General features: G+C 36.6%; 1 protein-coding gene across 3 annotated transcripts in view; it reads left to right on the forward strand.

Moving 5' to 3' along the window:
• Positions 1 to 12,443, forward strand: part of plxnb2b (plexin b2b) — a 115,151-nt gene that overhangs the window by 85,176 nt on the left and 17,532 nt on the right. For all 3 annotated transcript variants that reach the window (XM_041997098.1, XM_041997097.1, XM_041997096.1), the window contains exons 13-24: positions 327 to 414; positions 713 to 891; positions 2,199 to 2,347; positions 3,923 to 4,034; positions 4,639 to 4,775; positions 5,204 to 5,386; positions 6,573 to 6,666; positions 8,021 to 8,218; positions 8,898 to 9,077; positions 10,339 to 10,475; positions 10,671 to 10,771; positions 11,170 to 11,399. In XM_041997098.1, coding sequence (XP_041853032.1) covers positions 327 to 414; positions 713 to 891; positions 2,199 to 2,347; positions 3,923 to 4,034; positions 4,639 to 4,775; positions 5,204 to 5,386; positions 6,573 to 6,666; positions 8,021 to 8,218; positions 8,898 to 9,077; positions 10,339 to 10,475; positions 10,671 to 10,771; positions 11,170 to 11,399 — 1,788 coding nt within the window. The remainder of the gene's footprint in view (positions 1 to 326; positions 415 to 712; positions 892 to 2,198; positions 2,348 to 3,922; positions 4,035 to 4,638; positions 4,776 to 5,203; positions 5,387 to 6,572; positions 6,667 to 8,020; positions 8,219 to 8,897; positions 9,078 to 10,338; positions 10,476 to 10,670; positions 10,772 to 11,169; positions 11,400 to 12,443) is intronic.

A 12,443-nucleotide genomic window follows, 5' to 3' on the forward strand; every position in this document is an offset into this window, starting at 1 on the left:
TCCTTTAACATCCTTTCATGTTCCCTTTGATATTCTCTAGCTCCCTCTAATGGACAGGCTCCCTCCGCTCGAGCTATTTTAGCTCCATCTTCACATTGTGAATTCTGTAATTGGGAAGCTCAAGCAGTGCGTAGCCCCCAGCTATGTTCTTTTTCCAACATTGATTATTTCAACTGAAAATCTGCCAGACTGGGTATATAATTTTTCTTTCTTTCTTTCTCCCGTCGTATGGGGGAGCAGCAGCCCACACTGTTTGCAGTGAAGAGCTTAAGTGTCATTAATCACTGGATTCTGTATTAATAATGAATTTTTCTCCAATTCCTTAGTTTTCCTACGATAAGTCACCAGAGACCAATGTTCTTTTCTACGTGAAGGACAAGGAGACTGGCAAGAAGATGGACAGCACACTGAATGGTGCATTTTCACTTTTTAATGTGGGGGACATTATTTATAATGCCCTGTGTGTGTACCTTGCAAGTCCCAGTGTTGGGTCTCCATTAGATTTGAGCTATCTTTAATCTCAATTTTGAATGGAATCAGAAAATTAATTGGTAATGACTCCATAATCTATAGTCCTTTGACAGAATATGGGGGGAATCTGAAGGACTCATAACAACTGATTATGCTTCACTCTCATTTTAATTAATATAAGAAAATTAATCTAATGCAAAATGCTAATTGTTGCGTATTCCTTTCACTGCTTCTTATTCAGTCACCCTATCCAACTGTAACGTCGGGAGGGGGGACTGTAGTCTCTGTAAGAACGCCGACCCAAAGTACAGGTGTGTGTGGTGCAGCACGCAGAAGGCATGCGTGTATGAGAAGCTTTGCAGCGCTCACCAGCAGGAGGACCCCAACAACGTTGAGTGCCCCAACCCTGAAATCACCAGTGTGAGTAATGCTGGCAATGTTGACATCACCTCATATTTACTTTTGAAATGGAAACAGTGACTTTCTTTAAGACCTTTGATGAGCAGGGAAACGATATTGACCCTGGTTATTGGGTTATTGATTAGAGCAAACTATTGGCCTTGTATTTTCTGTCTCGTCTATGTACTGACAAAAGATTTGAAAGTCTCCTTGAGAGCAGGTTGCAATGTTTCTCAATTATGTTTAGACTGAATCAATATTTTGTTTGCTTGTTTAGTTCTTGGTGCCTTTTTGTCATTGACAAAAAAAAAAAAAATAAAATCACGGGTAATTGTGTTCATATCATTCAGGCAGAGGTTGTCACTAAACATAATACAGCCAAACAGATACACTGAAAGATAAGTATAGGGTAGATAAATTGCCATGAATATGTGTGTTTGCAGGATTCCTCATGGCAGATTGATAGATAGATATTGATGTGAATCATAATGTTGGTTAGTCCACCACTTTTGTTCAGACTAAAATATCTCACTCATCCAGTCTTTCAAGAAATCGCCTTAAAAACATTCTACAGAGTCTCCAGAGGATAAATCCTACTAATGTTTGTTGATCCTTACTTTTCTTGTGGTGCTGCTAAGAGGATGACATTTTGGATGATATGTCTTGAACTGGCACAGAATTATGTCTTGACATTCATGGCTCCCTCAGAACAAATTTAAATAATAAAGTTGCTAATTGTTCATGTTAACTTCATGGGATCAGTTTTACATTTACCCAGCAGCCTCAACTGTTCATTCTGTTGAATGCTAACTAGCAGATGTTGTCAGGATACCTGGAACACCTACATGGTAAAAAGGTTCAATCTACTGGATATCTATTGTATATTTGACTTGCAGATTATGACTTCAGATTTAATGCTGTGTCTTTATATAACTTATATATGGCACTTTATGCATTTATTCTTGTTTAAAATGAATTTCAGAGCTTCCTGGAAAATATTCTGTCTTCTCACAAACATGTATTTTCATGTGGTTTAACGACATGAATACGAGCCTTTAACATCTTGCGCTATTTTCAAGAGTCTGACTCACTAATCGGTCTAGGTCTAATACATGCACACATACACACAAACATGACTCATGCAGTCTTCATGTAATTCTTCACCATGGCCTTGAATATAAAACCCTTTGCTGAATGGCTAGTCAAACAGTGTAAATCTCTTGAATGTTCTTATTGCACACCTAATCTGTTTAAATCCATTTCAAATCTCTTCTACTTTTACACCCCTTTTTCTCCCCTTACATCCTGTATCCCCCCCAACCCTCCAGATTACCCCCATTTTTGGCCCAATGCTGGGAGGCATCTCCATCACCATCCGTGGCTCTAACCTTGGCATTCATAAGGAAGACATCAAAAGAATCACAGTGGTTGGGGAGCCCTGTATTCACCAGGAGGAAAAGTATTCTGTCTCTACAAGGTAATTTACATGTGCACAGTGTCACACACAAACATGCAAATGTATAGTCGCAGCAAATATGACTTGTTTTAGGGTGGTTCTCAAGTTTTGAATGGACATATAATTTTCAAAAATCTGTTTTAAATTAAAAAAAAAATATTTTTCTTTAATTGAATTTAATTTCAATGCATTCATTCATTCATTCATTCATTCATTCATTCAGTTTTTTCTGGTATATAACAAGTTAAAGGTCTAAGGTTTGGATACCATCAACATTTATCCGCTGCAGCTATCCAAGATGGAGCTATGTTTACATGTGGTTGAGAGTGAACCCCTAAAATATGGCAGAAACTTCCTCAGTTTTAATCTGGTTTATTCATTAAATGCATGAACGATTGTTTTATGATGTACTTGATTAACTATACTTATTTGTATGCAAAACACTATTCACACAAAGCTAGTAAAAGGGCCTTTGGTTTGTGTTCAGACAGTCTTACTTTATATGTGTTTACCAAATTAAATAATAATTGCCTTTTGGCCTCAAACACATTTACGACAGAGTTTTGGTTACTCTTTGTTCCACGTTTCATCATAGCTGTTTTAATACGTAGTGTAGTGTTTTTTTTTGTTTGTTTTTTTTAACATTTAACAAACTTCAGTTCCTATTCAATGCACTTAAGTCGCAGCTGTGTTTAAAGTGCTCACTTCATGCAAATGGCCTATAAAAGAGAAAACGGCCACTAGCCAGAACTGTTGATACCCAGCAGAATGGAGCCACATTTACGACAACCTCTCGCCCGACCATCTGCATGATGAGGCATAAACCAGGATTTATGTGACCAGATGGAGGTGTTTCACTCCTAAATCATCTACTTTTGCTGCTAGCGTTCCTATGCTCCTCTTGTTATCAGTTACTCTGCATGGTTGTATTTGCAGGCTGTAACTGGGTTTATATTTTGACAGGATTTCAATAGGAATGTTTAATTCTTTCAAGTTTGAGCAGCTTCTTGTATAGTTGTGATCCACCTTAATATGCTTTCTGTCCTTTTCTCCCAAGGACTGATGCAGACCAAAATGAGTTTGTTTTTTTGTTTTTTTTTTATCACATTGTTCTCATTAAATTCTAAACACTTAAATGTGATAGTAGCGGCCAGTCAGACATTACAAATCATTCTACATAGATAGCTGCTGAGTTAACGTTATTTCTTGTCCAGTTCTTGTTACTTGTTTCCCAAAGTTTGAAGTTAAAAAAATTAACACATGGTTTAGATCACTGGTAAAATGAATATCTGGAAGGATGTGATTAGGTTTTTGAGAACCTTTTGACTGGCAAGTTGTTTGGTTTGGTCTCTGTATCTTTAAAATAAATATGGGGACGAGGAAAGTGAGAAAACAACGTGCTGCAAAGCAACACCCTTTACACCAACTAGAGCTGCTTAGTACATACAGGCCAAGCTGTGGTTGTATAGGTGCCATTATTTAGTTTTTAATAGACAAATACTTGGTAAACACCTTAAACTTAAAGAAAGCAGTTGTTACTTTCAGTATTAGCCTAATATGTATTCTCATCTTTTCTTTTTCTGCTGATCTGCTCAGTGTGGTGTGTGAAACTAGCCGTATTGACCCCAAAAAGACACACTGGGGCCAGGTGGAAGTGGAGGTGAATGGTGGGAAGAAAGGAATATACCCCATATACTTCACTTACAGGGTAAGTGCATACAGCCACACACAGTTTCTTTATTTGTATACCACAGTGTGGAGGTGTCTTTCCAACTAGGATGCAAAAAAGAGCAGCGTCCTCATCAGAAAATACCAAGCGCATGAAATTTAAGTGAACTATTAAAAATACTAATACTAAAGCATTGATGAATGAAGTACCTAGATACATGTTAAGTAGCAAAGTTGTACATAAAGCCAGAAAAACGTGTTAATTTATCTTTAACCACATGCTATGCAATGGTTCCACTTTTTTTTTTTTCTTTCCTATAATGCTTTATCAGGCCACGGCATATCTATTCAACTGGCCTTTCATATCTAAGGCTTTGTTAAAGCTTCGCCACAGGGGGAGTGCTCTGCCTAACTGTTTGCTCAGCAAATTGTGGCCGTTGTGGTGCATGTATGAGTTTGTGTATCAGAATGTTTCTGATAGAGTAGGTGGGGGTAGATCAAGGATTGTAAGAGGAAATGTCCATGTTTAATGACTCTGTTATCATCTTGTGCATGCATTGGAATTTGTGCTTACTTTTGAGTATTTGCTGAGAATATATGAGTGTTTTCACATTGCACTTACTGACCTCAGCCTTGTTCCCCAGGACCCAATTCCTGACTTGGTGACACCTTCTAGGGGTCCTAAGGCAGGGGGCACGCTTATTACAATTTCTGGCAAATTTCTGGACACTGGCAGCAAAGATGATGTTCAGGTTACCATCGGAGATGTGGGCTGCACTGTGTAAGGATTTCTTTTCTTAAAAATTGTCTTTCAAGCCAAAGACCTATTCTGTTTCAACTCAGCCGCGTCCGCTGATAGAGCAACTTATTATTCACACATTGTATTCTATGAAAATTTTACAGTAAGCACACTTTGAAGCCTATAAATTGATTTCCCCCTCAAAATTCATGAAGTAAAAAAAAAGAATTGACCTCAACTGTCTCTTACAATTTGCCTTTACTTTTGTGCCTGCAAATGTTCTTTTAAAATCAGTCCATAGTGACATTTCAGGCAGAGCTAACTGAGAAATAACAAGCAAGAGAGACAGTAAAGACAGGATTTAAGAAGCTGTCAGGCTTCTCCCATGTTGGCTTCCATTGCATGATGACCTTTAGCAACTTCTCACTCTTTCAGTTAAGAAGAGCAGAGCTTTGTCCTTGTCTTGGCAGGGAACACTTTGGAGAGAATATCACCTGCAGGTCAGGAGAATATCGAGCCGATAAGGTGCCCTCTGACCCTCTCACCGTCACAATGCATTATGGAAAGAGAACCACAAAAATCATACCAAGTGCCTTCCAGTTCTTGGAAAACCCCACTGTGCTGGATCATCACCCCAAAGGAAGCTTTGTCTGGTTAGTTCAGAGGAAGCATAGACTTTGTCAAAGTACAGAAATGGTTACTTTTTACTGATATACACACTGTTTCTGTTGTCTGGATTTTGACTAATTGTACATACCACTATAGGAAAGTAAACAAAATTAGTTGTTTTTTTTTTTCTCCTTTTTCTTTTTGTTATTATTTTTTTAGCCGTTTTGATTCTTGACCATGAAGATGTTTTACTCATCACCACTGTTGTATAGATTTATAAAAGGGATTTCCAGGAGACTCATATGGACTCGGTCTCAGTCTGAAATTGGGTTTTTGTTTTTGTTCATTTTCTTTTCCAGTTATATTTTGCACAGGTGTTCATCGTGCCTAAAAGATAAGTCCCACAGGTTTTTACTGACCCCCTATTATGTCACGGATTTGGTCGTCCATAAAAATGCCTTTGCAGCTGTTTGATAGATCGCCCAGAAAACAAATTCCTGGTCCCCACTTACAGCTTGAATGTAAAATTCTGTTTTGAAAGCCTTAAGAGAAAACCTTTTGGCATAATCTTGTCCAAGTTGATGTTTTTCAAATCTCTGCAATTGAGGTGATGTGTAAAATGTCATGGATATTGAAGTGGATGGAAAAAAGACAACTGGACACAGATTTTCTTCCTCTTTTATTTATCCTCATGTAGTTTTTGAAATGGTGAAATGGAAAATAAAATTGGATGGCATGGTCAAATAAAATACTGCTACAAGTACAAGATTAGTTAGCCTGCCTTCTTCTTTGCCCCATTAATTAATATCTGTTTCACACATTTTTAAATAGTTATTATTGCTAGGAGACATTTGTCTTGAAACATGATCTGTTCTCTAATATATTCTTTATTGATTTCTGATTGGATGGAAAAATTTAGGCACAATTAACTCCGTGATTGTTAACAATGGATGTCTTTAACATATCATCTGACTTTTTTTTTTTAATCTGCTTGGCAGAAGAATACATTTTAACATATGTTTTTAGACACATCAGACCAACAGGCTAAGTTGTTTTCATTTCCTGTACAAATTACCCAAGGTTTAACAGAATCAATTAAAAAATAGTCTGTTTTAATGTCATTTTCCAGGAACATTTCATCTTTCTTTCTGTGTCTTGTAATACACACAATCCATTTATGTGTTTGCCTGTGGTGTTCTTTTAGTCAGTAATACACATTTTGTCTTTTAGTGGAGGGAGGAACATTGTGGTGACTGGCTCCGGTTTTGACCTAATCCAGACTGCTGTCATAAAGGTCCAAGGAGACAACATATCAGCTATCGAGGTCTCTATCAATTTTAAATATCAGTGTTTCTTTTCTTGGCTTTGATTTTTCTTAACTTTTGCTTCCCTACAATATTTTGTCTGCATTTTGTCCATTATGGTGACAACAGTGCTGACTCTCATTGTCATTGTCACTGCAGAACAATCACTTTTTTCCACTTCTTTATGCTTCCATTGATTAGTAAGTTTATATAAGCCAGTAATAATTCTTGCTTCTGAGAGATGGAGGCACGATGTTTTTCACCCTCACTAAAACATACCTACGCTACCTGACAATCTTAATACAAGGAATAGTTCTGCCAGGGAACTTGAAGGTGTTTTCACACAGCTTGCTGCTGTTTGCCCTGTGTGCTAGGCAGTGTTAAATAGCAGTAATTTTGTCCATTTCATTTAAAGACCTAAATTTAATACCAGCATTAATGTTGCAGAAGATTATCTGACTGTGGCTTACTGCTTTACTCCTGGGCCAAGTTGCTGGGTCCTGCTACCCAGGGACAGAAGAGATTTAAAAATATTTCAGGTTGCTACATAGTAGCAGTGGATGTAAAGTGTTATCTCAAAAGCTTTGGCTGCTCAATTTGATAAGCTTTTCTTTGTTTAAGTCTGTTCTCTGACCTAGACCCAAATATGGGGAGTCATTATGCATGCCCACATATGAAAAAAACTAAATTAATTTTCTTCTTTCTTTCTTTATTATATATATATATATATATATATATATATATATATATATATATATATATCTTGTTGTATATTTAATGTTTGTTTGTTGGCATTATGTGTCCTTCAGTTACCAGGCTACACTTGAGAACCATCGCACCATTAACATGTTGTACTTGTTTATTTAATGGGAACAAAAGCAAGTTATAACAATTAATCAGTAAATATTAACTGAACCATTTCTTTGTCTTTGACTAGTACACCCACACAGTTAAAGAATACCTACCTCTTGTTATCTTTCTGCAAAGCCAGCTGGCACTGGCAGTCACAAATCCAAAATTCACAACACACAGAAATATTGCAAATCCACAAATTCAAAGGAAATAAACTGAACAAATTTAAGACAAATGGCATTAAAATTACACAAACCAGCTTAAAGTAAACCATAGTAGACCATTTGATTTTCATTTGCCCGACATAGTTTGTATATCCTATTTCTGCCTTATGTTTTGTAATATCTAAGTTGTGTGTTGGACCCAGAGTTTGAGCTGACACGCACACTGTCGGTCCACTATCAAAACAATCAGCGAGTGGCAGAAAATAGAAAAAAGTTTGACCTTTTTCTATCAGTTTGTGTATTTACTTGCTGATTTTTGCTTTTCCTTTGCTAATATAATCTCCTTGATACCACTCAGCGTGCCTACGACAAGAATGACACAGCCATCCAGTTTCGATCTCCAACGGTAAATGGCTCCATGAACCAGTACTTTAAAACCTCACTCCATCTAGACAACTGGGTGAAAGAGCTGAAACCCTTTGACTACCACCCTGACCCCACCTTCAATGAACTGACCAAGAAGGTCATCACAGAGACCAGCATCATCATCGTCACTGTGAGTACAGACCATAAACATTGCCTTAATGCTGCAGAATGTTACACCGGTGTATGTGTTTAGGCTTGGCAAATAGCCATCACATCATTTAAAAAGTAAATAATGATTATATATGATACAATAACAATATAATAATAATTGTGTTTTTATTTACAGTATTAATTCAGATTGGGAAATTCCATAGTATCCTTTCTTTAAAGTTTCTCTGGATAAACATGTATCTAGTAAATTTAGATGGGAAGATATCAGGGTAAAAGTCAGTGGCTTTTTCAATTATTGAGATGGTGGTCTACTTAAGCTGATTTGTCACGTTTCATGTTCCCGCTTGCATTAGAATAATTGAAAGTTTTTCTGTAGAAAACACTGCTAAAGATTCTCACAGTGTTTTAGATGGCAGAACCTTAGTTAAAGTTCAGTTATCCTTTAACTATCTTTAGTAAGAAGCTACTTAGAAATACACATACAGTAACTATGATCCAAATCTTTTCAATTTATTTTAACTGATTTGGTTCTTGGAACAGTAAAAAACTGTCATTTTACACGTTTCACCATTTCTATAGAAAAACCTAGCATTAATGCATTTAGTGCTGGACATATGATGCATTTATTTAATGTTAATTTAATTTCCATATTTTTCAGTTATAATACCTTGAGCATTTTGATTGCTCTTCCATTGCAGGGTCGAGGATTCTCAAGAGCTATGACAGCCAAAGAAGCTCAAGCTTTTGTGGGTGATGTTCAGTGTCTGGTAAATACGCTTCAGGATGACAAGCTGTTCTTGGATCCACCCTCTACCCAGCCCCGTGCTCGCTCCAGACGCCAGCGCCGTGACACCAGGCCTGAGCTTCTGGATCTAATGGTAAGACAAGACAATAGATAGAAAAAAAAAATACTGTCAGCAATAAAAGAACATGTTCAGATTTCTTTCAGTTATCAATGAAATGCTAATAATACAGCTTTACAAATAAAACTACTGCAGTGAAAATGCTACAGAACTAAAAGTTTGACTTAATGTAAAGTTCTGTAAAAGTATGCAAATATGGCCCTCTGTCAGAGCAATATTATATAATAGTGTGTTATGCCTGTATTATTGAGAACGCATTATGTTCCTGTTGTGGATTCCTTAGTGGCTGATGTCCAGCTATTAAATGTTTTATTATTGAACTGTAACTAATAACTTATGTTGTGAGAGAAAAGTTGTCCTAACCGGTGGATAAGTTGGTCTATAAAACATTTAAAAAAATGCACAACATAAATTTTCCAAAGTCATAGTGATAATAAAACTGAAAACAAAAGTTTGAAATTGTAAACTATTTTAAAAACATAAAAAAAAATCCACAAACCCTTACGCTTTGAAGCTTTAAAAATCACAAGAAAAGTGCAGCGTTTAACTTTGCTTAGACAGATGAGTCTGTCATGGTTTCTTCTGGTATTTTGTTCAGCAGCTGTGTACTTTTCAAATAACTATTAAATGAATGTTAAGTGAAAAGTATTTCCCAGTAAAATCTTGAAAGTATATTATGCACATGAAAGAAAAAAAAACAAAGTGAAACATAACTTAGTAACAGTATTTAAGTAAATGTACTTGGGAACAGCTGCAGCTTTGCGGACCCATATATAGACTGAGAACATGCAAGCATCATGAATCTTTACTGTACTTCCTCAGGCATGTCCTTTGTACATCTTGAGGTACCTCTTATTTTTCACCAGCTGAACAGTTTTTATGTAGCTACAGGCCCTTATAATTACACTTAATTATAGCTATGCCACAGTTGTGATGAATAGTGTAACCCCCTCCTTTGGGTAATTCCAATCAATGTGCTATTGTTTAATTTCTGTTGTTGTGCACTGCATAAAGAAGTGGTATTAGTGGGCTATAAATAGTACAAGGCATTCACATGATAAAACTATTACAAAGTGTGAGACTTGGGTCATTTATACATTTGCCCTCTTCATAAGACAACTGACAACTTGTTCATATAGTGGACCCAGCACTTTAAATGAATATGTATGAGGCTAACCCATCTATCCTAATTTTATCGTTGACAAATGACACAATACGTCTGTAGCTGGAGGTTCCTGAGCATGTGCAGATAAGACTTTACTCTGTTTCTCCTCAGATCAAGTTTGGGAAAGGAGAGTGGGTGGTCGGTTCAGTGCAGTACGAGAAGAAAAATGATTTGTCACTTTACATCATCATCCCTGCTGTAATTGTGCCCATGCTGCTCATCATCTTCATCTCTGTTTACTGCTACAGGTGAATTAATCTAATTTTGTTTAAATTAGTGCAATTCAATGAAACAAAACATTTGATTTAATTTTTAAAGAATATAGACCCTTTAAATCTGACATGACTAAGATACTGCAGATTTACATACATATACAGAATATTTTAAATGTTTTTAAGCTTTTTTCTCTTGATTTGTGTGTCTTGTCTTTGGTATCTGTTCAGGAGAAAGAGTCAACAGGCAGAGAGGGAGTACGAGAAGGTCAAACACCAGCTTGAGAATTTGGAGGAGAGCGTTCGAGACCGCTGCAAGAAAGAATTCACAGGTACCAGCAATGCAGCCAAACAAGCACTCAATGACATGTTAACATCCCTCAAAGGTTCTGCTTCAATTACAATGTAGAGTAATGAACTTTGTAAATGTGATTAGATTTGGTTTAGGTGTTTTTTTGTTGTTGTTGGTTTTTTTCCCCATGTATTGTACTGCAGTTAATTAAATGCATTCTCTCACTTAATGTCTTAATGTTAGGCTGTCATCATTATCAGGAAGAGTTTTGCTACAACAGTAATAGAAAACAATCTTTTATTGCTGAAATAATTGTCGTGGCAAAGCTCTCTGCAGCGCCTCTCACAATGTCATAATTTAAACAGTGGTGCAGTGCGTGAATACCAGTAGTTTTTTATTAGGAGCACACAAGTTTATTTTCTTGTCTTTAACTTGTAGATTTGATGATTGAGATGGAGGACCACACCAATGACTTGAGTGAGGGACGAATTCCTTTCCTGGACTATAAGACCTATACAGACCGGGTCTTCTTTCTACCCTCAAAGGATGGTGCCAATGATGTGATGATCACAGGAAAGCTGGACATCCCAGAGGCTCGAAGGGCAACTGTCACACAAGCGCTCAACCAGTTCTCCAACCTTTTGAACTCCAAGACATTCCTTATTAATGTAATTATGCTGCACATCTATCAAATAGTCTTTTTAGGCTCCATATTTGCCAACATGTGGGTCCCTGCTAAAACTCCTCTGAAACTCCTAAATGGATTGCCTTAGGTTTTATAAGGATAGTTGACTTTCTTTGTGATCCTCTGACCTGTCCCTATACACCAGCTCATATTTGTGCATCGTGTGTGAAATATCAACAACTGTTAGATGAAACCCACAAAATGCAGTCAACATTAATTTGTCACAGATTGGCCTATGCTTCATTTTACATTCAATCCTGAATTAAGATTGCAACCATGCTAATTATTATAACTACTAATAACATTATAAACAATACATATTAGTGAGTTGTTGTCAGACAACTTGGGTGAACTTGATCTCAGTTGTTCAGTGATTTAGATGTTCTAGCATTTAGATAGCATAGCTTTTTTTTGTAATTTTATCAGATGATCAGTTTTATAACTAAATGTGAAGCTTAGTTACCCGTAAACATAAGATAACATCCTTACTACACAGAAATGAAAAATGCAATTGTATCTTATAGTCACCTCATGTAAAGAAATTTAAAGGCACATATTCATAAATGGTCCTGACCCTTTTGTGCTTTTAAGGACAGCAGTGGAGGTTGTATTTTAAGCTAGCTTTAGCTGCAGTATAACACACAAGGCCTCTAACAGCATCAGGATATTTAAGTGTTGGGTGTCTTTGTTGTTTATACAAGTTATTTTCTGATCATACACGGTGTAACATTAAGTCAGCTTTGGCCTTGGTTTATTGGGTAAAAAAGCCAAGAGTAATGTATTACTGTGCAGCACAGAATATGTTTGTAATCCACAATAGTAGATTGCTCCACCACAGCTCTCATGGTGTCACTCTCCTCTGTTTGTTAGCTCTGAAATCAACCTTAACTAGTCATTGTGCAATAAGAATATATTTTGAATTCATGCTCCCATCCTATGAACTGTGATGTTCTAGTTTTTGGAGTATAGCATTAGAAGTGCAGAAGACACAGCGGAAGGAAACGTGTGAAGATTTCTATTAATCCAA

Source organism: Melanotaenia boesemani, chromosome 10 (assembly GCF_017639745.1).
Source record: "Melanotaenia boesemani isolate fMelBoe1 chromosome 10, fMelBoe1.pri, whole genome shotgun sequence".
Lineage (NCBI taxonomy): Eukaryota > Metazoa > Chordata > Actinopteri > Atheriniformes > Melanotaeniidae > Melanotaenia > Melanotaenia boesemani.